Source organism: Crinia signifera, chromosome 6, assembly GCF_055691185.1.
Source record: "Crinia signifera chromosome 6, ASM5569118v1, whole genome shotgun sequence".
Lineage (NCBI taxonomy): Eukaryota > Metazoa > Chordata > Amphibia > Anura > Myobatrachidae > Crinia > Crinia signifera.
In genome coordinates, this window is record NC_139222.1 from 169,440,102 (window position 1) to 169,466,878 (window position 26,777).

General features: G+C 46.5%; 1 protein-coding gene across 2 annotated transcripts in view; it reads right to left on the reverse strand.

Moving 5' to 3' along the window:
- Positions 1–26,777, reverse strand: part of LOC146008600 (polycystin-1-like) — a 106,960-nt gene that overhangs the window by 59,656 nt on the left and 20,527 nt on the right. For both annotated transcript variants that reach the window (XM_083148063.1, XM_083148065.1), the window contains exons 8-14: positions 17,361–17,508; positions 16,979–17,232; positions 9,487–10,242; positions 8,867–8,998; positions 7,317–7,492; positions 4,708–4,841; positions 997–4,634 (exon numbers count right to left, since the gene is read on the reverse strand). In XM_083148063.1, coding sequence (XP_083004189.1) covers positions 997–4,634; positions 4,708–4,841; positions 7,317–7,492; positions 8,867–8,998; positions 9,487–10,242; positions 16,979–17,232; positions 17,361–17,508 — 5,238 coding nt within the window. The remainder of the gene's footprint in view (positions 1–996; positions 4,635–4,707; positions 4,842–7,316; positions 7,493–8,866; positions 8,999–9,486; positions 10,243–16,978; positions 17,233–17,360; positions 17,509–26,777) is intronic.

The window sequence follows — 26,777 nt, forward strand, 5'->3', positions numbered from 1 at the left end:
TGATTGCAAGTCCACCAAACCCCGCCCAGCAAATGCCTGGCAGCCCCCCCCCCCCCCTCGCAGCATGTGTTCGCACATAGGGCCTGCGAATGGATGTTTAACATAAACATCTATTCGCAACCTGTGGATGAACACCCACATCATTCAATTGTTGCCGACCATCGAATGATGTGGAACGTGCACGCATGTCTAAGCGACTCTCAGGTCACTTAGATTTACGTGCACCCTCGGGAGGAAGTGGGCGGGCAGCTGACATCTGGTGACATCACAACCCAAATACTGTAACATGGGAACGCCCATGAAATGCTGGGCATTCCCGTGGGCATGACTATCCGCTGCCGTCCCCCCAGCCGACAACTTGGGTACTCAACAAAGTCTGTTCGCCATGGCCGCACGCACCCGATGTATGCACATGCATAGAAATAACCCTGCACATACAGAAACGCCCACTATCTGTCCCATGCAAATGTTCTGGTCCATGCAAACAGACCAGAATATCCCCCATAGGACCTTATTTTGATCCACGCACAACACTGCAAAGTTCTGCTGCAAAGATCCCCCCTCCCCCCCCCCATTCGCCGAATTCGCCCCTGCGTGCCTGAGAATGGATGTTTTACATAAACATCCATTTGCAGCCTTGGGTGTGGGGACCAAATCATTTGATGGTCGCCGACCATCGAATGATTTGGAACAAGCATGCAATACTAAGTCACTCGAAGGTCTCTTAGTTTTGTCTGTCACTGCCTAATTCCATGGTAATGACAAGTGTTTCCATGGGCGCATCCCCTCGCAGCCGCCCTGAGTTTGCCCCTGCGCATAGTCAGGTGTCTCTACTACCACTTTGTCCAATGTAAAACCATTGCCCTATATTTTCATAGGGAGCAGACTGCTAAAATGCTAAATGCCACTCATCACTTATTGTACTTCTACCCATCTTAATCAGATAACATTTCTTTTTTCAACATAAAATTATCATGACCTCCCAACTGCTCTTACCTCACTCTCCAGTGGTTCTGATGTCCATTCATACACCATATCTGTTTCTTTCTGTCCCTCACATAAATCAGGGTCGTAAGATTCTGTGCCATCCACAATCAAATCTCTTTCTGTAGACCAAGTCCGTCTTGATCCTCCATGTATCTGGGCCACCAGCAAACTATGTTTTACTTCAAATCTATGTGTGACATTGTCTGAAAGGGGTGTGCCTTGGAGGTGGATGGTAAAAATTATACAGTGCTTTCCAATGTTCAATTTGCCTCCAGGAATGTTTAGCAGAGTGTTGGAGGTGTCCAGGTTTGTTAGGTTTAATATTTTGCCATAGCAAACTGGTCCTTTGTACAACTGCCATAGATATAATGCCCTATATTTGGTGCAGCCTTTTAGATCGACACTTACCTCAAAACCACCACCAAAAGCTGGGTACACAACTGGGGGAGATTCCACCAGCCAGGCGTGTGGCTGTTCACAGTTTAGTGGCCTTACAATTACTGTTGTATGAGCACTAATCAAGCTCACAAGATTAAACACAGATACTCGAATCACAAATTTTCCTGTATGGTTGAAACAATGTTCAACAGACCTCTCTACACCTGTGAGATTTTTTTCAGAGTCTTCAACTGTCCAGTGGAAGAGTAAATCCGAACCATCCGATATAACAGCAGTAAATGTGATACATTGACTTAGAAAGACCTCTTTACTGTTGCTTTCCAAATAAACACTAGTCACTGGTGCCTGTATCATCACAGATGATATGAGTGAGGAGAAACTGCAAGCATTGCTAACATTGAGAAGAATATGGAGTTTTCCTAATTCCAGAGGAGTTAATTCTACCCTACGTCCTTTAAGAAAATGATCAGGCTGACCAAGTTGTTTGAAGGTCCAATCAAAGCGTGAGAAATGTCCAACTTCCAGCGTGGCATTTAAAAGCAGAATCTGCCTTACTGGCCAAGCAGAGGGCAGACTCAGTACTGTGAGACCTCTTACTTTGTCCAGTACATGAATGCTAAGGTTAAAATTGGCTCTGCTGACATTGTTGAATGCATAGGCCAAAACTTCATATATGCCAGAGACGTTAAAGAAAACTTGACCACATTTTTGAAGTAGTACGTGAGACAGATTCATCTGTGGAACAGTTAGTGTGAAGGTAACATTTGTGCCACTTTGAACACTGTAACAAAAGTTGACCTCTTGTCCTGTACAGATATTGCTCCTCTCTGTACTGACAATGAAGCCAGTTACTATATCCTGCACAAGTAACATATGAGAAATGCTAGCATTGCTCACCAAGTTCCAAACCTGAAGCTGCAGCCAATACTGACCAGGCTCCGTGAAGGTGTGTGACACATTCTGTGTACTATATATGTAATGTCCATTAATTCCAGAGACTGTCCATTCCCACATCAACTCAGTGCCATGTTCTGCAAAGCCACGCAATAAAACTGATTTGTGTGGCATCACTACTTGAACGTTATATGTCCCTTTAATGTCAATGCTAATGTTGGACACAGCTTCTTGCACTGTCAACTCTGTTGACACAGTGCTTGAACTCAAAGCATTGGATACGGTAACAGTAATTACCTTTGTGCCTGGGGTGAAGAATTTTAAAGTAAATGTCTGATTTTGGCTGGTATGTACAGATGACCCCTCCCCAAGATCCCATGCATACTGCAAGCCACTGCCAGATTGAACATGCGCAGCTAGGCTTACAGGTGTGCCAAGGGGTACAGCCCCAAGAGAACTTTGTATAGAGACATTATGTATCCTCTCTAGGATTTGGAGACTGTACTGTGCATATACCGATCCTAATGCATTTCCTACCCAAACCTCTGCAAGCAATTCTCCCAAATCAGATGGGTAGAAAGTGATAAAGGAGTTTTGGCTTTCCCACGGCCCTGGTTTCAAGACCCAGTGGTAGGTAAGGTTAGAACCTTTGACCACATGAGCTGTAAGAGTAAGGGGCTCAGCAAGTCCAGCACACCCACGCACATGTGTGTTCTCTTGCCATATGCTAAGACCCTGCACTTGCTCTTGCACCTCCACCATGACAAAAGCCTGGGCAGAGCTCACCTTATTTTCTGCCTGCACGCTAACCATAAAGATGCCAGGGTCAGAAAATCTGTGCGAGATGTTTGAGGGCCCACTTATATATGGACATAAGTCACATAATGACCAGTAATACTGCACAACATCCCCCCTAGAAAGAGATGCCAAGAAACTGACAGCTTCATTAGACTTTGCTAGTACATGATCAGCACTCAGAGACAGTGCTCTGATAGGGGCTTGTACATACAAGGTAATGGATGCTTTACTTTGGCTCACATTGTTCTTTGCATGGACAGTAACTGTTATGTTGCCTGACACATGGAAGGTGTGTGTAACATTTTGCTCAATATAAGCAGATGTTGAATCACCAAAATGCCAAATAAACTGAGCGGAGACATCCGGCCTGATCTTAGCAGTGAATATGTTCTCGGCGTCACTCGGGATCACATCTCCACCACTGTGCTCTATAGATACAGAAACAATTGGCTGCTGCACGTTCACGTAACACTGCACTTGATGCTGGCTCACATGATTCAGAACTAATACTGTTACATTGTATTGTCCTTCATGCTTGTAGGTCCAGCTAATGTCTGGTGAGGATGTATGAATAGGTAGCATACCTAGCCCAAAATCCCACTGATACCAGTACTGGTGGTGATGATCTGGTAAAGGTTGCACCAATGTGTAGAAGAGAACCGCCTGGGATACATTAGCTACCGTATTCGATGCATTAAGGGTCACAGTGATGATCTTCTCTTCTGCGGTTATGACTCTTTTATACACATCACTCCCTACATCTCCACTCACCAACACCTGCAGTGTGTAATTACCAGCACTGAGATAAGTATGAGCCGCATCAGGATTTCCATGGACAATAACAGGTGGACTGCCATCGCCAAAGTCCCAGCTGAATCTAAGCAATGTGCATGGTAGCTTGAGGGATGCACTAAATTGGGTGGAGATTAGGGTGGTGGCAAATGCAGGGATTATGTTGGTGATTTGTATTCTGTAAATGTGCACAACGAGTGATTTGCTGATAGAGCTCAGAGCATTCCTACCAATTACCATAACTGTATAATTACCCTCTTGGTTGTATCTATGTTTTACTTGGGCAACTGACTGATTAAGGTAGGATTTACCATCCCCCATGTAGAAGCTCCATGTAACATTTGTGCCCAGGGTTACCGAGCAAGTCACTATAGTGTCTGCACCCAGCTCAGTAGGCCCGTTGCTCAGTACTTGAATCCCCTCAATCTGCTGTACAGTAGAAATAATCAATGTGGTTTTCACATGGCTTCGTCCATTACTGGCAGTTGCTGTTACATTATAAGTTCCAAAAGACGTGTAGACGTGTGCCATCTGTAGGTCATTACTTTGTACAACTTCGGAGTTATCACCAAAATTCCAAGTAGCCGTCACTGCAAAATGGGAGGGAAGGCAAACAATGGAGAACATTGCAGATTTCTGTAGTTCCAGGGATGAATGGTCTACTCTCAGGTTCAAGGAGGTCAGTGGTAGGACAGCTTTTAATACCACTGAACGTGTGATCTCTGAGCCACTATTATATGCGATCACTTTTACTTCATATTGCCCTGTGATTAAAAACAAAACAAGATTAAAGTTTCACTTCACAAATTTATATTGCAGTTATATTCATGATCTCACCTTCCTGGGTATAGCTGTGACTTTCTGTAATGTTCAGAGTGATGAACGGGTCTTTAGAGGTTTGTAGGTGCTGGAGATCATTTGGAACAGGAACACTTCTATTTAGCAGTGGGCTGCCATCTCCAAAGTTCCAGCTGTGCAGAAGAAACAAGATACAATCAACAGATAAAGAATATAATAATAATAATAATAATAATAATAATAATGATACTTTATATAGCAATGTTTCTCCATTAGAACTCAAGGTGCTTAGTAAAACCTATACCCTTTTAATAAAGTGATTAGGGAACTCCCCATACTCCCAGAAACCTCCTGGAGGACTCAGTCCTTCCATTCTTTTCTATCAGTGCTCATGAGAGTTCTACTAGACCAGGGATCCCCAAACAATAAAAATAATGACAGGATCCCAGCAAGTTACTGCAGAAGGTCATCACATCACATGTGTAGTCAGCAGACAGCACATACATGGCAGCATTGTGGAGGCTCAAAATTATGGGAGGAGTCTAAAATAACAGACCATTCAACAGATTTTTCAGACACCTTGAATCACTGACTCAGATTAGAAAAGTCATCAGCCTGATGGTCCGCAAAATGGAGTCGTGACCCCATGCTGAGCAGTTCGGGACCCACTTTGGAGTCAGGACCCACAGTTTGAGATGTGCTGTACTAGAGAACTGATTTGCTAGTAGAATAATGCTTTGAACTCTTAGCAGAAATGAGGAGGAAGTGGCAGAACCAGGAGGTGGCTACAATATGTAACAAATAGCTGGGCCATTATCCAACATTGCGTCACTTTTATGATCTATAACTGAGCAACCTTAGTACCCAGAAGTTGGTTACAAAAAAGCACAATAAAGTTGCAAGTAGTCACGGGTCTTCTTTTATATTAAAGACACCTGAGGTGTTTTAAAGGCAGTTCTGTACACATTTAACACCTGGTTGCAAGCTTTTTTTATATTAAATAAACATTATCCATCATTGTGTATTCCAACAGTAAATGGTATTATCTGTTTTGTTTATAATGACATCATTAACTATAAGTAATCAGTACACATAAGTTTTGCATGGGAATTAAGGGCCTGATTCTGGTTTACTTGCAAAAGCAAGTTATCTCTCTAATGGACAAAACCATGTGCACTGTAGATGGGGCAGATGTAACAGGTGCAGAGAGAGTTACATTTTCAGGTTTTTTTTATTTCAAATCGATATCTATATTGCAGTGTAAAAATAAAGCAGACAGTATTTAACCTGCACAGAAACATAATAAAACCCAAATCTGACTCTCTCTCTCTGCACTTGTTACATCTGCCCCCCCCCCCCCCCTGCAGAGCACATGCTTTGTCCATTAGACAGAGAATGTGCTTTTGCGAGTGAACCAGAATCAGGCCCTAAATGTAAATGTGTTATGGGGATGCTTGCAGAAGATGTACATGCTCTACCTACAACACTTTAATAAGGTCATTTGGTTTCAACAAACAAAACAAGTATTTGCTGGGTTTTTGGATGGGAATGTCTCAGTAGAGGCCATCCGGGATTCTGTAGCAATAAACAATGAAATTATGCCAAATCAAAGTTATGTGGTGTAGAACGGACAGCAAGAGAAGAGTCACACTGGGTAAGTGCCATGATACACAAACAAGGCGATGGCCTGACTAACCGAGCAGCAAATTTCTAGGGTCATTTATGACTTGAAAAAAGAAAGTTAAAATAAAATGTACATTTTTAATGGCAGACGAGGGCACCTTTATAATTGTCTATTTCTGTCCTTTGCATTATAATGTACAATAATATTTTGTTAGATATATATATATATTCTAATAAATCATCTAATCAGTTACAACACATACAGCATTTTGCACTAGTGTATAATTACTGGGTGCTGGATGACTGCCCAACAGTCAGGATCCCGACAATCAGTATACTGACATCGGAATTGCGACTGTTCACTTGTCAGTCAGGATCCTGACTGACAGGGGCTATTCTCCCTAGGGAGGACCCACAACCCCCATAAAGTGAGTATAGAACCTGTGTTTTTTGGCTTTTTTATGCTTGTCTCCCTGTAGAAGTAGCAGCAATTGGGATTCAGATGTCAGTATACTGACCGTTGGAATGCTGACCGCCAGCCACAAATACCACAACCATAATCAATGCTGCACAAATCAAGGTACATGTCTACCCTCCCTTTTCAGAGATATATACCATTTGCACTACAAGTTGGATGTGTCCCGTTTATAGTATAGGGAGACACCCAATCTCTGTTATTTTAAAGTTTATTCAAGAAGCATTTCCATTTTTTTTGAGTAGACAAGACCATTGATCCCTGCCCACTGAAAGGAACACCAATAAAATGGCACTATTCTCCATTTTATTTAATTTCAATAACCTCCCTGAAATCTCATTTTTTTGCATTGCCCTGCAAAACTATATTCTCTGTGCATTGTAATAAATTCCCTCACACATACCAAACTTCAATCTTGTGCTAACTACAGTAGCTCATGTGCAACTAATGAAATGGAATATAGGCAAGCTCCCCGGAAAGAGAGAAAATATTAACAGAGAAGAATAATAACTGTGGAAAAACAATGATTTTGTATTATGAAAACCAGCACCTTATGTTCACTGTAGATGACCTTTCCATCTGAATCTGGAAACACATTTCCTGAGCCTCGTTGACCAGTAGAACAGTGGAGACAACAAGGAGTTCAGCATTCTGTGGTTGGGAGATCCCATGTACTTTTATGACCATGTCCACCTCCTGAGAACTGATAGGGTTCTGAGCAAGTACCTAAAAAAACAAACACAAAAGAATAGGGAAGACCTGGAGATGTGGGACCCAAATCATGTAATGCCGCATTCACAATTATAAGGCCGAGTTCATGTACTCTAGAAATACTCTCAAAAACAGAACTAGCTGGTTGTCTGTCAGGATGCTAAAGAAAAGCAAAGTTATTACAATTCTACTTTCATACACTAATGCAACCTGATACAGTGTCTGCCTGGACCATGAAGGGCCACCTGGGGATAGGTAGTAGTAATAGTAGCAGCAGTAGTAGTAAGGGCCTATGTGTAGGAGTGTGGTGAATTTCCAGAGGGGGTGTGGCCAGCTGCCACAGAGGCTTGTCTAACCATTAGAGAATGCATGGTCCTATCCACACTACGGATCCCAGCACAATCAACGCTACATATTCCCTTCACACTGTGAAATTGCTGCAGTTAGTGCCATCAATCAAATGTATTAATTAGACAATACCATTGCTCCCACACTTACAGCTAGATGAGGTGCAACTGTTGCCTTTAACCTCTGTTTAATCAGGTGACAAACATAATATGCTTCAGCAAATCTATACACATTTTAGCAGGGCCCCGCAGCTCTGTCAGAGGGTAGTGGCCCGGACATCTCTCCCCAGTTGCCCACCCTTTCACTGTCCAGCTTGAGCCCCCATGCCCCGCCCGCCACCCAGCTCCTAGTTGATTAGCCCGGCGGCACATTGTGACTGCGCAATCACTGCACAGTCACATGCATCCTAAAGTTGCCGGCGCCAGGACTCGGCACAGGAATCCCCAACCGCAGCTTGACGTCATGACGTCATGCCGTGCATGACGGACAACAACCCAAGAGCAGCGCAGCAGCACAGTCACGAGACTGCTGCGTGTCCAGTGTCCGTGTAGTGAGTCGGGCAGTAAGTGAAGGGAGGGGAGGGGGGAGATGGGATGGGGGGGGGGGGGGGGACTGGAAATCAGTCCCGGGCCCCAAAATTCCTATTGGCAGCCCTGGTCTCACATGGTAATTTCCATATGTATGATGGTAATATGGTATTTATTTATTAACAGTTTCTTATATAGCGCATACATATTACGCAGCGCTTTACAGAGAATATTTGAACATTCACATTAGTCCCTGCCCCAGTGGAGCTTACAATCTATATTCCCTACCACATACATGCACACACATTCATTCTAGGGTTCGTTTTTGTTTGGAGCCAAATAACCTACCAGTATATTTTTGGATTGTGGGAGGAATCAAATGGTATATGTATAATGTTAGTATCAAGGCTCAAAGCAAGAGAGGACATGGAAGTGAACTCTGTGAGCAAGAAGCAAGGGAATGGGAAAGGGAGGAAATGTGATGCGAGATACACAAGACAAACAATGGGCTTACCTTTAGTAGAAACACACCTGGAGTTCTGAATGTCACTACATAGCTTGGACCCCTGTATGAGAACCCTTCTTTGTTATCCATCATCCATGTGTATGTAACCGATGAGCCATGTATAAGTTCAGCTGTGAAAATCTGAGAGAAAAGACTGTCAGGGCATAGAAGGATGTGGTGTATGGAGGGGATACATTACTTTATACATTGATAAAATATCTGTCAGACCAATAGATATTTTATCTAACTGACACCCAGCAGATATAATGGGTATACACTGCAAGATATTTCAGTATATGGCCAAATTATATCTTTGTTCCTCCCCTAGGGAAGAGACATTTTCCAGGTACTTCCCTGTTAAGGGACAGGGAAAATGTGGGTTGGCTGGCAGCGCCAGTGCATACACCATACCATGCGGCCAACCTATTATTGGACCTATAAGAAAAAGCTTGTCCAATAACAGAGAAATCCTCTAGAAAATTGCATAATGTGCCCATCAATAGAAATTAATTTGCATTTCAGTATGAAACGTGGAACTATACAAATAGCTTCTTCATTTGTACCTTTAATAGGACACTAATAAGCCTGAAGCTATAGATGGAGAGGCAGCAGAAGGCACAGTTACTCACCCGTGTCTGGTTAAACTGAAAGTTATTGGGTCCATGAGTAACAATACGAAGTCCCTGAATAGCATCATGTGACTTGATTGCCATTGTGAGATTTTTGACACTGATGTCATTGGTCAGAATAATGCTAAGTGTGATAGTTTGTGGATTGTCTATGAACAACTCCATACAGGCAAACATTAAATCCAAGTTCTGGGTGTGGCAAATAGGCAATAAAGATGTTACAGCCAAAGGACATTCCTGCTGCATCATTGACTCTCCACTCTGGATTGTTGTTGACCACTGAACATGAACAGGAGTTGCACTCCGAGCACTGATAACCACCAGACTTGGACCTTGAGTAGCAACATGCAAAGAGTCGTTGCCCGGTGTAGGGTAAACAATCTGCAAATCAGTGAGAGGACTCAGAACAGTCACCTCACAGCTAGCTACAGTTGAGCTAATTGCATTGTTCAAGACAGCGTTGACTGTGTATGTCCCGACTCCATGAAAACCCCACAGCAATGAGGAGATTGCAAGGCTTCGTAACTCTGATAGATATATCATACGAAGGTCACAAACCACATTATCAACCCAGCTATTCGAATCTATGAGAAGAGACTCTTTTAGCCATCCTCGGTGTACCATGCTGATATAACTTTGCCGCCAAGCTGAATCAGAGCTGGTGGGGCAGTGGAGGAAAGTTCCCCTGTCGCCTGTGTGTTGTATAGAAAGGACATCATCGGGGTGCACAGAGTGAGACAAGTGAGACAGGAGGACCTGTAAGAGAAAAAGAGCGTTAATCTCCTATATATTTGGCTACATCTGTCACTCAAAGTGGGTGTCTGTGTCTATAACGCTCTGTTCCTGGACTTTCCTCTTAATGTGTGATTGCCTTCATCTGTGCTGAACACCTTTCTGAGAAATTAACCTGTTTAAAACAGGTGATGGCAATCATACATTAAGGGGAAGTCTAGAAACAGAGCATTGTGTCCCTCCTGGAGAGGGTCATGTTGGGAGGTATGTGACAGAGAACCAGCCCAGTGAGCCCACAGACAGTGCCAGACACCCACTGCCTTCCCATGTTGCCCAGCACTGCTACTCCACAGCCACCAGGTGAGCGCCCCCCTCCCGCGATTTGCGGCAAAACCTCCCCCCCCCCGCGCGCCCCCCCCTCCCGCGATTCGCGGCAAAAACACCCGCTCCCCCGCGACCCCCCCTACCGCGATTCGCAGCAAAAACACCCCCGTGACCCCCCCTCCCGCGATTCGCTGCAAAAAGAACCCCCCCACGACCCCTCCCGCAATTCGCAGCAAACCCTCCCCCGTGACCCCCCCCCCCCCGATTCGCGGAAAAAACACCCCCCCGCGACCTCCCTCCCGCGATTCGCGGCAAAAAGAACCCCCCCGCGACCCCCCCTTGCACGATTGGCGGCACCCCCCCTGCGACCCTCCTCCCGCGATTCGCGGCACCCCCCCCCCCCGCAATTCGCAGCAGCCCCAGGATTAAATGGCACATGCAAAACACTGACATGGCTATGGTCGACAATGAAAAAGGTTGACATGAGTTTTTGAAGATTTATTTTTAATTTTTTTAATTTTTTCATATTCATTGTCATGTGTCGACATGGACACCAATGAAGTGGCACACTTATGTCAACATTTACATGTGTTGACCTTTCTGTGTTGATTTTTTCTTGTGGCGATTCGCGTCACACCCCCCCGCAACCCCCCCTCCCGCGATTCGCGGCACCCCCCGTGACCCCCCACCTCCCGCAATTCGCGGCAACCCCCCACCGGAACCCCTGTGAACCCCGCCCTCCCGCGATTCGCGGCACCCACCCCCGCAATTCGCGGCACCCCCCGTGATTCGCGGCAGCTCCAGAATTAAATTGCACATGGAAAACACTGACATGGCTATGGTCCACAATGAAAAAGGTTGACATGAGTTTTTGAAGTTTTTTTGTCATTTTTTGAATATTTTCATATTCATTCTCATGTGTCGACATGGACACCAATGAAGTGCCACACTTATGTCAACATTTACATGTGTTGACCTTTCTGTGTTGATTTTTTTCTTGTGGCAATTTGCGTCACCACCCCCCCACAACCCCCGCTCCCGCGATTCACGGCACACACACACACACCTCCCCCGCGATTCACGGCACCCCACCCCGTGACCCCCCCACCCGTGATTCACGGCACACCCCCGCGACCCCCCCTCCCATGATTCGCCGCAACCCCGCCCCGTAACCCCCCCTCCCACGATTCGCGGCACCCACCCCCGCGACCCCCCCTCCCGCAATTCGCGGCACCCCCCCGTGATTCGCGGCAGCTCCAGAATTAAATTGCACATGGAAAACACTGACATGGCTATGGTCGACAATGAAAAAGGTTGACATGAGTTTTTGAAGGTTTTTTTTTTTCATTTTTTGAATGTTTTCATATTCATTCTCTTGTGTCGACATGGACACCAATGAAGTGCCACACTTATGTCAACATTTACATGTGTTGACCTTTCTGTGTTGATTTTTTCTTGTGGCGATTCACGTCACACCCCCCCCACCCCCCCGCAACCCCCACTCCCGCGATTCACGGCACACACACCCCCGCGATTCTCGGCACCCCACCCCGTGACCCCCCCTCCCGTGATTCACGGCACACCCCCCGCGACCCCCCCTACCATGATTCGCCGCAACCCCCGCCCCTGTAACCCCCCTCCCGCGATTTGCGGCAACCCACCCCGCGACCCCCCTCCCCCGATTCTCTGCAATCCCTCCCCTCCTGCGATTCGCAGCATCCACCCCCCCACAACCCCCCCTCCTGCAATTCGCGGCACCCCCCACGACCCCCCCTCCTGCAATTCGCGGCACCCTCCGCGACCCCCCCTCCCGCGATTCGCGGACACCTAAGTTGCAATACAGGGCATCTTTCATACAATTCTAACCATATTTCTCATATACAAACGTTCACAAATTAAGGGGGCGCAGCCCCTTACGACGGTGTGAAGAGCGCCCGTAGGGCGCGATGAATCACCTAGTTCAGAATAATTAGCTTAACCCTATATAATAAAGGGCTAATGCTGCTCCTCACATCTAAGTTTTATGGCACACCTGTGGCCACTAGATGGCGACTCACAGAGAAATTCATTCAGGACACATAGCCTCCAGTGCTGACTTTACTGTTATTTTGTTCCATGATTTTGACGGGCTGGTAACTAATTCATAATAATGAGATAAACACAGATTTTGGAGAAAATGGCGCACTCCACTGGGGGATCTGCCTGTAGTAGCACTCGAGAGTCTAATCCTTATGACTCAATAAATACATGATGTCCCCTGTCGACTGAGTGATATCCATACCTCCCAACAGTCCCGAAAACCGCGGGAATGTCCCGGTTTTCAGGGACATTCCCTCGTCTCTCCCGCGGCCGGCATTGTACCGCAGCGAGGGGGGGGGCTGTTGGGAGTCCCCCCTGTCGGCTGCTGAGCAGCGGTGAATAAACTCTGTGCGCATGCGCACAGCCTCTATTCCCGCAGCCAGGGTGCTGGGGGCATGGCTAGAGGCTCACAGAGCCTCTGGGTCATGCCCCCATAGCGTCAAAATGGGGGCGTGGCATCGCCGGAGAGCCGCGAGTATAGGCCATGCCCCCGAAATTAGGCCACAACCCCTGTCCCTCCTCCGTCCCCAGGGAAGTTGGGAGGTATGGATAGCCACCACAAAAAAAAAATTCCTACTTCATAATGTGGTATGTACCATTATCCTTATCAAATTTTATATTTAGATTGTTCCATTTGTGAGAATAGTTTTTATACATTCCTTTTCATGAGTTATTCAGAGTTATGTATGCAGCATACACACGTATATCAAACTCAGAGCACTTTTGAAAACTAACCTCTAATCTTTAATGTAACCTTTATTAAAATATCAAGTTTTCCCCTTTCAGACAGCAAGCATAATGTATACAGATAGACTAATATTAAACTAATAAGTTGTGCTTATTTGTGATCTTTTAATATTCATACATTTTGCTTGTAAAAGTTGTTGTGCCTCTTTCATCCTCTAGAGGGCACCACAAGGTGAAATATCCCTGTAAAGGTAAAATAGAATCCAGCTGGTGGTATTTTATAATCTTGATTATAATATTTTGAATCACATATACATTAAACCCTTTGAGTGCCAAGTGAAGTTGTCAAAATAGGTGTGAAAATTGGCAAGCAAACATTTGTATTTATCATAATGACCTGTAATGTTTACCTTATATAGGAAATATAATCTTTTTTTTTCCACAACATTTTTTATTTATTTATTTACAGTTTCTTATATAGCGCAGCAGATTCCGTTGACAGTAAATTGTTGACAGTGATAAACCAAACTGGGTAACAACAGACAGACTTGGAGGTAGGAGAGCCCTGCTGCAAGCTTACAATCTATAGCAGGGGTGGCCAACCGGTCAGAGGTAAAGAGCCGAAAAATATCAGTCGTCAAGCCAAAGAGCCGAAGGCGCGCGCGCCAAAAAGGGGCGTGATCGGGGGAGTGGTCAGGGGCGTGGTCATATGACACAAGGAGAGTGGCCACATGACAAAACTTTATGCCCCCAGTGCCAGATATGCCCACCACAGTGCCAAACATCATATGCCCCCCACAGTGCCAAACATCATATGCCCCCCACAGTGCCAAACATCACATGCCCCTCAAAGTGCCAAACATATGCCGCCCACAGTGCCAAACATCATATGCCCCCACAGTTAGGAAGCTGGGCCCTCCAGCACAGGTGTTGCCCACAGTGCAACACCTATGCTGGAGGGCCCAGCTTCCTAACTAAAGGGCCCACCTAGAGGGCCAGGAGGGCCCAACAAACAAATGAGCCACGGGCCAAGAGGGCCCGACTAATGCGCACACAGGCCAGAAGGGCCTGAATTTGCCCACGGGCCTAGTGCCCGACACCCGGTGGTCTAGGGTGGATGGAGGGTAGGAGGCCAAAGGCCCCTACCTGGTGTTGGGAGAGGCCGCTGGGGGGAGCTTCGTCAGCTCTTTTGCTTCCCACCCCCGCTGGCCTCTCCGGGAGCCATCTTCTTTTTTTCTTGCAGAAGGCGCCGGAGATCTTCTGTCTTGATCCCGGCGTCTTCTGGCCTCTTCAGCGGCGCCGGAACTCTTCTCCCCGCCGCCGTCTTCTGCGCCATCCTCCGGCGGCTTCTCGCGTCTTCAGGAGCGCTCCTGCGCTCCGCCGGCGTGGAGAAGACTTTTTGCCCTCCCGCTGGCGTCTGATGTCAGACGCCGGGGGCAGGGCGGAAACGGCGCGGCGAGCGAGCCGCGGGTTGGCCACCGCTGATCTATAGGGACATAGGAGGGAAACAGAAGGACAGGCACCAGGAATAGCATAGCAGTCCCAACAAGTTACAAGTCCAGAAGGGAAGCTATATAATACATAAGTGCCTCAGAGGGTTATGTGTGTGGTACTTAAATATGATAGAGTTGCCTGAAGAGGTGCGTTTTCCAATAATGAGTAAATTAATTTTGTATTTGTGGAAAGTTAAATCTGAATTTTTCATTAAGATGATCCATTTTTTAAATGATTATTTGTGTTGTTAATAACATTATAATTGTAAATATCTGAACTATAGTATATGCATGGCTCACATTTCCTGGATTGCCCAGGTTACAAAATGCAATGACCCGTTTAGTCACCACAATACAGTATATTAATGGTCTGAGGTTAACTATATCACCAATGTTAGTGCATGATCTTATGAATTACCCATAGGATTGGGTATGGTTCAGTAACTGGGCTAAAACGTGTGGAAACCAAAAACTATCCACAAGCTCATCAGAGCCAAATACATTATGGAACCGATGTCAGGGCTCCCTTCAGCAACGGTCAAGTTTGTCTGGGAGTAGGTGGCCTCCAAATGGCTCACAAATAGACACAAGTACATGTCATGGATGGCTATCCAAGGGGACTTGCCCCACCAGTCATTCAAGCACTCCCGAAACTTGTGTAGGTACAAACATTGTCCCTGGTGCTTCATTAATGAGGAAACATCTATGCACCTGGGACTGCGTCTACCCATAGTTGTTGTTGGATGCCCTTGAGACTGAATTTAAAGACTCTGTGCCCAGGAATTGTCTTTCATACCTTTTGGTACTGTATGGATTATTCCCAGGCACCTACACGTATGGGGCGACCCAGGAAGCCTGGCGTCTTATAAACCGTGTTAAGGACGCTTTGTGGTGTGGTTTGCCAGATATCGTGTCATACTTCGGAGGGGGTTCACAGCCTGCTCAGAGACTATTCCATTCGTGATAGTCCTGAAGAAGAAGAGGACTAAACCCCTCTTCTTCTCCTTTGAACTGTATTATAAGACTTTGGGACCGTGGCCCCTTCCCCCTCACTTCACAATGTCTGATGTTTTGTTGATGTCTTTCTATTTATTGCCCTCCCCTTATATGTGTCTGTCTGGTCAATAAAACTTCAGGCTTGTGATTCCCCCTTCCTCACACCCCTACTCTCCACACCCATAGTCTTTTATACTGTTTTGTAATGTTACCGTTAGAATGCATAGTGCATAGTTTAGTCTATAGTGTGAGTTTATCTTCTACTGTATTTTATAATATGTATTATACTGTCTGCATGTGTACTGTGTTTTGGCTGTGCTGCGACACAGCATATATGTTATAAATGTTATTGTCTGTTTTTTGCATACTTTATGTACAATAAAGACCTGCTTTTTCAATCTGGGCCAAAAGGGTAAATTGATCACTGCTATTCTGACCCATTATTAAAAGTTCTATGGGAATTAGATGATTAACTAAGGGGTCAATCCTATTAGGTCCGAAGGGATTAAGGTGCCATTCGGGTGCTGTTTTCATGTGTTTAAATGCTGGAAACCCGATTCAGCCCGAAATCGCACCCTTCATTGGGCCGATTTCACTTAAAATTGCTCGCACCCCTATGGAGGTGCAAATGCTTTTAAGCAAATTCAGCCCGCCATAAAGTGCACCCAGTGCCGGGATGATTCACACTCACAAATCAACCGCACACAATAGGATTGGCCAGTTAGGCTTCTAGTTCCACCTAAATTGATATGCTATCACTAGTTGGGGGCTCTAGATGATACAAAGAAGCCCTAACCCCAAGTACATGGGTGTTTTCCCCATAAAGCAGGGGAAACAAAAATATTTAAACACTTGTTACTCATACTTGCAATAAAATGCTGAGATGATGATAGTGATAAGAGGATAGCAGTAGTACATACACACCTTCGTAAATCGACTTCATAAAGAAGAGTAATGGGGCCTACACATGGGGCAACACTGCTGACTGATCTGAGCAATGTAGATCGTTCAGCACACAATGCTGCACAGCAATGTGTCAGCGCTGTGTGCTGTGTGATCTGTCAGGGCCCGTGTTCACCGTTAGACCACTGGCCCTGACTGGCAATTAACTAGACTTATCCAGCATGCTGATTTAAAAAAAAAAAAGTTATTTAGCCAGTAATGCAGTTATATATACTTACTTGGATGTTTCTCCTTCTGTTGCTGGGAGAGAAATGAAGCAGCATGTCACTGACTGGTGAGTACAGTGGTGGAGTACCTATATATCGAGGAGGGCATGCGTAGCCCTTGGAGGAGTAAGACGTACAGGGATGATCCAGCTCTAGGCAGTTTTCCGTAAGTGGACACCACTGTTTCCCACTTGGACATCCCCCTGTTGTGTTACACAAGGGCTGAGGATAGCATGTAGCAAATGGAGACTTCATTAATTCACATCCTTTATGAATACAAATAAATATGAGGAAATTGTTACAGATTGCATTGAGCAGTTATTTAAGAAGAACAAGAAAAAGCAATACATTAAGGGGGCCATTGTGTTTGGCTCGCTAAGCAGCTAAAACCTACCAGGTGGAAGCAAGTGTAGCTCTGGGCTGCAAAATGGGCGCAGGATCTGAACTCGAGCCTGGAACTCATGTTGCAAAGGATGAACTCCCAAATCCAGGGCAAGAAGAGTTCCAGAATGGCTAAACCAAAGGCCAGGAAACACCATTATCTACAGTAAAGTTGAAACACAGGAGAACATCATTATTTTGTCACTAATGAGCCTTTTCCATATGGTTTAGAGCCATTGTAGTAACATGTTTTTTTAAATATAATTTTATATATAATATAATTAATATGATGATAACATATATACAAATTGTTGGCAAAGTATATAGTAGTGCTTGTGGTGTTAGACGACACATGTTTTTGGAAGAATAACCAGGAATTGTGGTTTATTAAGTGAACACAGAGTTAACAGTAGTACTGAAATGGTTAACTTGTAGGTATGTAGTACATAGCATTCAGGTACAGGTGTAGCAAGTAATTACAGGCAGGTGTAAGGTAGAGGTGTGCAGACTTTGTTATGGTCTGTGAGGACTGACAGCGGGGTTTAGCACTACAGCGCTATACACTGGCAACTCTGCCTCTGGTCGGAGGTGATTGACAGCTCAGGGCCTGGTGGCGTTAACTGTCGGGGCCCAGGATGCGCTGTTATACTAATTGTGTCATCCTGTCTCAACGGGGCATGCTGACAATGCCTTCTGTAAAGGCGCACTGTCTCTCTCTCAGGACAGCGCAGGACACACAGCTGAAGGAGCGCTGTCTGCTTGTCCTGGGTGCACAGCACGGGACACACACTGAGGTAATGGCGCACTGGCGGACTCTACACACAGCACTCTGACTGAAACAGAAGAGCGTGCTGTCACCAATGGACAGGGCAGCCTGCAGGGATACTGGGGACCACCAACATGTCACTTTCATCTGATATGTACAGTAAGATTTGTTTATACTTTATAATGTACATTAAATTGTATTTTCTATGAATTGTGCTGTGAGTTACACATTCATTTTCTACCACTATAAGGAATGTTTGTTGATGGGGTTGATGCTGAGTGGCTGTATTAGTGGGTAGCTGCAAAAGCCTGAATTAAGCGATACATCCCATTACTTATTGGGTACATACTGGTATTAATAAAGCCAATATGTACCTAGAAATGCAAAGAATATTGCAAAGGACAGATCTCTATTAAGAGCGGTCATTTGAGACCAGAGGACTTTTGGGTTTAATGAGTCCTTCTGTGCAAACACCGTATGATGTTTGAGCCGAAGGAAACTGGGGATTCCTCTCAGATGCAAATGTGAAAATAACTTATAGGCTTCTATTGTCTGCTGGGCCCAAAGCTATTTTCAGAGTTTTGTCAGCAATTCCATATGTAATGTAATACAGAATAATACAGAACATGGCAAGATTTCTCAGCATTTTTTTCCTTAATGCATCCTGTCCCCTATACTTTATGCTAATGTCCATAAGGTAACACATTGGCACTGATTGTATACTACATTTTATATATACGGTGCCACAAGTGGCTCACAGCACCGTACACATGGCACACATTAGAACAATACAGAGTTACACAGAAATTAACTTTACAGTAAATGAAAACTAAGGACCTAATTCAGACCTGATCGCTCATCTGCAAATTTGCAGATGATTGCGAGTACATAGCTGCCCAGAAAGAAAGAAAACCAACCCAGTGTAAATCTAGTCTACCATTACAAGATCTTTCTATAAACATAGCAGGTAATGCAGTGAGGGTAGAGGAAAAGCGGAATTTAAAATGCCTCTATCTGAATGCTAGGATTATAACCGGAAAGATGGGGGAACTAGAGACCTTAGCCTCAGAAGAACACTTTGATCTGATAGGTATCACTGAAACTTGGTGAGACGAGTCACATGAGTGGGAGGCTAACATAAATGGTTACAGTCTGTTTAAGAAAAATAGATCAGGTAGAATGGGAGGGGGGTGTATGTTTATATGTTAAACATTGCCTGAAACCTCACATAAGCAAAGATATTTATGTGGGAACAGAGGAGACGGTAGAATCTCGATGGGTGGAAATTGCAGGTAATAATGGTGTGAAAAAGCTAATAGTAGGGACATGATATAAACCACCCAACATTAATGTAGGAGCCGGACTGGAGGCAAAAGCCGGGGGGTAGGCTCCCCTGACAGGGTTTGGAGGGAGCTACTAGCTAGACAGTCATAGAAGGGGTGTCTAAGGAGAAGGTCATAGGGGGAGGGGCTTAACGGGGTGTAGTAAGGGTATATAAGCTGAGTGCAGGCAGGAAATAGGGGTCACTGGGAGATTTTTCTGAACAGCTAAGCAGCACTGCATCTCCCATGGCTTCCCCAAACGCTGATGCTGAGGTATCTGCAGCGCTGGCTGCCCTCAGGGAGGCAGCAGGTACCAGAGGGACAGAGTGGCTGCAGCAGCAGATGTCAGGTCTGCTGGGGGGACTGGGAGCAGCAACGCAGGAGGCTGCTCCAGCGGGCGCACGGCCTCGGAGGTCCAGGCCTCCGGAGCGCTTCAGCCCATCTGTGTCCCCCAGGGTTCAGCGCCGTTCAAGGAGCCCCGTCAGGGACCCTCCAGGCCAGGCTGCGGGCCGGGCACCTTCCGCCCGCAGGACCAGGTCTGGGAGGAATCCTACATGCAGGCGGAACCCTCCGCGTGGGGGGGATCCCCCCCACGTGCGCGAAGATCCGGCGGTGCGTGGTTCTGGACCGGGAGCGGCGGGGCATGCGGGGCATGCTGCTGCCCAGCGCGGGGTGAGTCGTGCCAGGGGGGCAGAAGTACAGGCTGCGGACCGCAGGCCTGGTACACGGAGCGAGAGACGCACAGCTGGCTCCGCCCCCAACGCGGTCGCGCCGGCTGGTGCTGTACCTGAGGGTCGAGATGACAGGAGAAGAGAGATGGCAGCGTCTGCAGATGATGGAGAGATACCTGGTCCTTCCCCATTGGCTGGGAATCGTCAGGACACTGGACCTGCGGCTGCTGGGTTCACAGCCCCCAGGCAGCCTGGTGAGTCTGTCTCTATGTCTATTAATGCTTTAGCACAAAGTCAGGGGGGGGGAGGGTTAGCCCTCCAAGGGGAGATGAATAGGGGCTTTACTGAGCTATTGAGTGGTTTTGCAGATTGGTTCACCAGCTAACATTAGTGTGCCAGTCAGTAGTAGTGTGCCGGTTAGCAGTGGGGCGCCGGTTAGCAGCGGGGTGCCGGTTAGCAGTGTGGTGACGGTTAGCAGTGTGGTGCCAGTTAGCAGCGGGATGCCGGTTAGCAGTGTGATGCTTGGGAGCAGTGGGCCAGGGGCTGAAGGAGGTAGTGTGGTGACGCAGGAGGAGAGTGGAAGGCTTAGTGACACTGCAAAAGGGGAGGTGTATGTATGCTTTGAGGGGCCATTGGGGGCACACCTGAGGCAGGAGGTGAGGGAGAAGATTTGGAAAGGGGAATACGTGGATATATTTTCACTGCTCCCATTAGAGCGTTTTAATCTGGATAGGCCCCGCAAGGAGGAGAAAAAAGAGGAGGAGGAACGGCGGCGGTACCGGCTGATACCGCGGTCATTCACGAATTGGTTACAAGCCTTTGCTATTTTAGCCAGCGTGATTGGGCATATAGGGTGTACGGGGGCTTGGCCTGGCTCAGGTATGATGAACAGTTCAGGCAGAGGAAGGCGGTTCGCCCCAACATTCGTTGGGATCATAAAGACATTGCTTTATGGTTGAAGGTAACGGCCCCCATAAAAAGTGGGCAGCCCTTTCGTGGGGATGGGGGGGGGCCGAGAGAGACCACAAGTGGGATGGCCGTGCAGAAGGGGCTCTGCTTTGCCTTTAATGATGGGGCATGTCGGTTTGGAGCAAAATGCAAATTTAAACATGAATGCTCCTCCTGTGGAGGGAACCATGGGGCAAATAAATGCTTTAGAGGGAAGTCACGAGACGGTAGTTCCAAAGGGGGCGACACCGGTTCGGCTGGAAAGGATGCTGGGTTATCTGCGTAGGTATCCTGACCAGCAGACAGCCTCCTTGTTGGAGGAGGGGTTTAGGGAAGGTTTTATGATACCTTCTGATGTGCAGGTTTCAGGGAGTTTTAGGAGGAATTTGAAGTCTGCTAGGGAGCATCCTGAAGTGGTACAAGAAAAACTGCTTAAGGAAGTGCAGCTGGGTCGTATGGCGGGACCGTTTAAGGCGGCACCATGGCCAGATTTGATAGTCTCTCCGTTGGGGGTGGTGCCAAAGAAGGAGGCGAACAAATTTCGTCTTATTCACCATTTGTCCTTCCCAAAAGGGGCGTCGGTCAATGATGGCATTGACCCCGACATATGCTCGGTGGTTTATACATCGTTTGACGCGGCTGTTCAGTGGGTGAAGCGGTTTGGGAAAGGGGCCATGTTGGCAAAGACGGATATTGAATCGGCATTCCGTTTGCTGCCTGTTCATCCAACTAGTTTGCGTTTGTTGGGTTGTTGTTGGGATGGGGAGTTTTTTGTTGATCGATGTTTACCGATGGGGTGCTCCTTGTCGTGTGCTTATTTTGAGGCCTTTAGTTCCTTTTTGGAGTGGGTGGTTAAGGATGTCTCTGGGTGCAGTTCAGTTATTCATTACCTAGATGACTTCTTATGTATCGGTCCTGGGGGGACCGGGGTATGTGACTTATTGTTGAGGACTGTTGAAAGGGTGTCGGCAGACTTTGGGGTCCCGCTTGCTCCAGGCAAGACGGAGGGCCCTGCGACGGTGATCAGTTTTTTGGGTATAGTCATTGATACTGTGAATATGGAGTGCCGCTTGCCTGAGGAAAAATTGTTGGGTCTGAAGGCCGAAGTGGCGGGCGTTGCTGGTGAAGAAAATTAGATTGAGGGAATTACAGTCCTTGCTGGGTAAGTTGAATTTTGCGTGTCGCATTATGCCGATGGGCCGCATTTTCAGCAGGAGGCTGGCAGCAGCAACAGCAGGGGTGGTACTTCCTCATCATTTTGTCAGGTTAGGCAGTGAGTTGAAAGGGGACTTGCGGGTGTGGGCATCTTTTCTGGAAACCTTTAACGGCAGGGCCTTGTGGATGTCAGACACTTGCGTGGCCACAGAGTTGGACCTTTTCACAGACGCTGCTGGGAGTGGCGGTTTTGGGGCTTATTGCCAGGGACATTGGTGTGTGGGCCAGTGGCCGGAGTCTTGGTTGCAGAGAGGCTTGGTAAAAAACTTAGCATTGCTGGAATTGTTTCCTATTCTGGTTGCAGTTGTCGTTTGGGGTGAACTGTTCCGCGATAGGAAGATTTGTTTCTACTGCGATAATTTAGGGGTTGTCATGGCTATCAACCAATTGTCGGCATCTTCACCGCCAGTGGTTACTATTTTGCAGCAGTTGGTATTGGAATGTCTGGCTTTGAATTTGTGGGTTGTGGCCAGGCACGTTCCCGGTGTCTCTAACGGCATTGCGGATTCTTTATCTCGTTCACAGTGGGATCGTTTCCGGGAGTTGGCGCCAGAGGCGGACAGGGAAGGGACCGGGTTCCCCAGTCGGCTCTGGGCTCTGCTGGACGGGTAGTCGATCAGCTCATCAGGGAATCCTTGGCCCCAAATACATGGTCGGCATACAACCAGGAATGGTGTAGCTGGATAGAATGGCGTGAGGTAGTAGGTCTTAGAGAGGAGGATGATGAATTGGCTGTCTTGTTATACATAGGCCATTGTAAGGAGATTGGTTGGTCAGTGGCAAAGATCACGTGCTGTATGGCAGGCTTAGCTTTTGGGTTTCGTGCAGGTGGGAGGCCTGATGTCACAAAGAATTTCCTGATTGCGCAGGCTTTAAAAGGCTGGAGGAAAGGGCATGTAGTGCAGGATCAGAGGAGGCCGGTGTCCTTCCAGTTGTTGCAGAATATGGGCAGTAAGCTAAGAGAGGTCTGTAGTTCCAACTTTGAGGAAAGGTTGTTTGGGGCAGCTTTTTCGCTTGCCTTCTTTGGGGCACTGCGGATTGGTGAGCTCGTGAGTCCAAGCGTCTCCAGGCCAGGAGGTTTGTTAGGAGAGGATGTGGATTTATACGTGGATAGGGTGGAGCTAGTGGTGAGGAGGTCTAAGACGGATCAATTAGGGAGGGGGAAGAAGTTAGTTCTTTTCTCTGTGCCGGGCTCGGAAATGTGCCCGGTGGCTCGGGTACGGGTATTTAAGGAAGTCAGAGTGGGCAGAGAGAGGGATCCTCTGCTGATGCATGTGAATGGGTCCTTTTTATCTCGGTTCCAGTTCACTAGCGTGTTCAGAGCAGTCCTGCGGACGTTGGGCCTCAAGGGGGAGGACTACGCGGGTCACTCTTTTCGCATTGGGGCCGCAACTGAGGCTGCTAGGATGGGTTTGGGAGATGAGATAATCAAGCGTATTGGGCGGTGGGAATCATCTCGTTTTCGTTCCTATGTTCGGTTAGGTGATTGTTGAGGCTGACGGTGTTCTTTCTATTTCAGGGCATTCCCCGTGCCTGATTTGGATTCTAGGACATTCATATGTCTTTTGGGGAGCTTTGCGGGCTGATGTCAGACCGAACGGCCGCCAGCTAGGTTTGGATAGAGAGGAGGCAGTGGTTCGCTGGCTGGGGAAGCGCGGTATGGTATGGAGTGGAGTGTTCGAGGAATTTCATCGTTTTGTTCGGCTCGATAGGGCTCCCGACATACTAGTGTTGCATGTGGGAGGGAATGATCTTGGGGGCAGACCATTTAGGGAGTTGATACGGGATATCAAGTTTGATTTCTTACGTTTATGGGCAATGTTCCCGGAAGTGATCACGGTTTGGTCGGATATTGTGCCGCGCCGTTATTGGAGAGATGCAAGGTCGGCTGACAAGATCAATAAGGCACGGATAAAAGTCAACAGGGCAATTGGGCGTTTTATGGCTAGAAACGGCGCGGTGGTGGTGAGGCACAGGGAACTCGAGTCTGGTACCGGTGCCTTTTGGAGAGGGGACGGTGTGCATTTGAACGCTGTAGGGATAGATGTGTGGTCCTTAGGACTACAGGAAGGAATAGAAACAGCGTTCCGGATGTGGGGGGGTCGCCCGGGGTCAAGGGTTTAACCCCGTGCTTGGTGGCGGAGGGGGGTCCTCGAGGTTGGTGGCATTGAGGCTTAATTATGCGGCGGGGAGGGCCCCATGAGGGGGCTGGACTCCCCTGGGTGAGATTAATTAATGAGCACTGGGTGTTGACAATTGGTGCCCTCGAGCCAATCGCTATCGGCTGGGGGTAACAACTCCTGGAAGTGCTCAGAGGTGTGGAGAGATTTATTGAGGGCCTCGGGGACCACCTTCCGTGGGAAATGTTTTGGTTTATTGTTAAATTTGTATGGTTTAAATAAAGATGGCTGCTGTGGCCAATTTTATCCAACAAGAGAGTTATGTCATTTGTGGGGGGATAATTGGGCACAGCGATTGGACAATACCCTGTCATGTAGGAGCCGGACTGGAGGCAAAAGCCTGGGGGTAGGCTCCCCTGACAGGGTTTGGAGGGAGCTACTAGCTAGACAGTCATAGAAGGGGTGTCTAAGGAGAGGGTCATAGGGGAGGGGCTTAACGGGGTGTAGTAAGGGTATATAAGCTGAGTGCAGGCAGGAAATAGGGGTCACTGGGAGATTTTTCTGAACAGCTCCCACCCACCCTCCCTAATTTTATAGTTTTTTAGGAAGAATTATTGATAGGATGTCTTTTTGTCACAGTGGCCTGTGCGGAGGGGGGTCCTCGAGGTTGGTGGCATTGAGGCTTAATTATGCGGCGGGGAGGGCCCCATGAGGGGGCTGGACTCCCCTGGGTGAGATTAATTAATGAGCACTGGGTGTTGACAATTGGTGCCCTCGAGCCAATCGCTATCGGCTGGGGGTAACAACTCCTGGAAGTGCTCAGAGGTGTGGAGAGATTTATTGAGGGCCTCGGGGACCACCTTCCGTGGGAAATGTTTTGGTTTATTGTTAAATTTGTATGGTTTAAATAAAGATGGCTGCTGTGGCCAATTTTATCCAACAAGAGAGTTATGTCATTTGTGGGGGGATAATTGGGCACAGCGATTGGACAATACCCTGTCATGTGGAATGCGAAAGAGACTTCCTATTACAGGTTGAGAAAGCAGCCAGCTCAGGTGATGTTATTATTGTGGGCGATTTCAATTACCCTGACATAAATTGGGAAAATATGACTTGTAATACCTCTAAGGGCTATGTTCTCTTTGAAACATTAAATAATAACTATTTATCTCAGTTTATAGAGAAACCAACTAGAAATAACAACTTCCTGGACCTTCTGATTAGTAACAATGGGGACATTCTCTCTAACATAACGATAAGGGAAACCTTGGGTAACAGTGATCATAATATGATTGAGTTAAATTGAAATCATGGGTGAGACCAAGGGCCTTATTCTAGTTCACTCTTTCTGACAAAATCCATCTTAGATGGACAAAACCATGTGCACTGTAGGTGGGGCAGATGTTACTTGTGCAGAGAGAATTAGATTTGGGTGGGTTTTACTTCAAAGTGAGATCTATATTGCAGTGTAAAAAGAAAGCAGCCAGAAACAAAATAACTCACCCAAATCTAATTCTCTTTGCTCATGTTACATCAGTCCCACCTGCAGTGCACATGGTTTTGTCCATCTAAGGAGCATTAGATGGACAAAAAGCGTGAACTAGACTAAGGCCCTCTTTGTACTGTGTCCAGTTCTGGGCACCTCACCTTAAAAAAAATATAAATGAACTGGAATTGGTTCAGAGAAGGGCAACTAAATTAATAAGGGGTCTTGAGTCGGTAGAATATAAAGATAGGCTATCCAGGCTGAATATGTATTCACTTAAAAAATGAAGACTGAGAGGTGATATGATTAGTATGTTCAAATACAGGATGGGAAATCATTTTTCAGTAACAGGGCTGTACTTAGGACACGTGGGCATGCACTAAGAATTAACCCCTTCCTGACAGAGCCAGTTTTTGCGTTCCTGACAGAGCCCTTTTTTTTCAAATCTGACATGTATCACTTAAGTGGGGATAACTTTTTTTTGCTTTTACTTATCCCAGTGATTTTGAGATTGTTTTTTCGTGACACATTGTACTTCAAATTAGTGGTAAATTTGGGTCGATACAGTCTGTGTTTTTTTGTGAAAAATACCAAAATGTCGTAAAAAAATGGAAAATTTAGCAATTTGCAAAATGTTAAATTTTCTGCTTGTGAGACAAATAATCATACCACTCAAAATAGTTAATAACTAACATAGACCATATGTCTACTTTATGTTTCCATCATTATTTCAACTTCCTTTTAATTTTTTTGGACACTAGGAGGCTTACAATATGAATAGCAAATTCTCAAATTTTCAAGAAAATTTCAAACACTGATTTTTTTAGGGACCAGTTCAGTTCTGATGTGACTTTGAGGGACTTGTATGTGAGACACCCCCATAAATGATACCATTTCAAAAA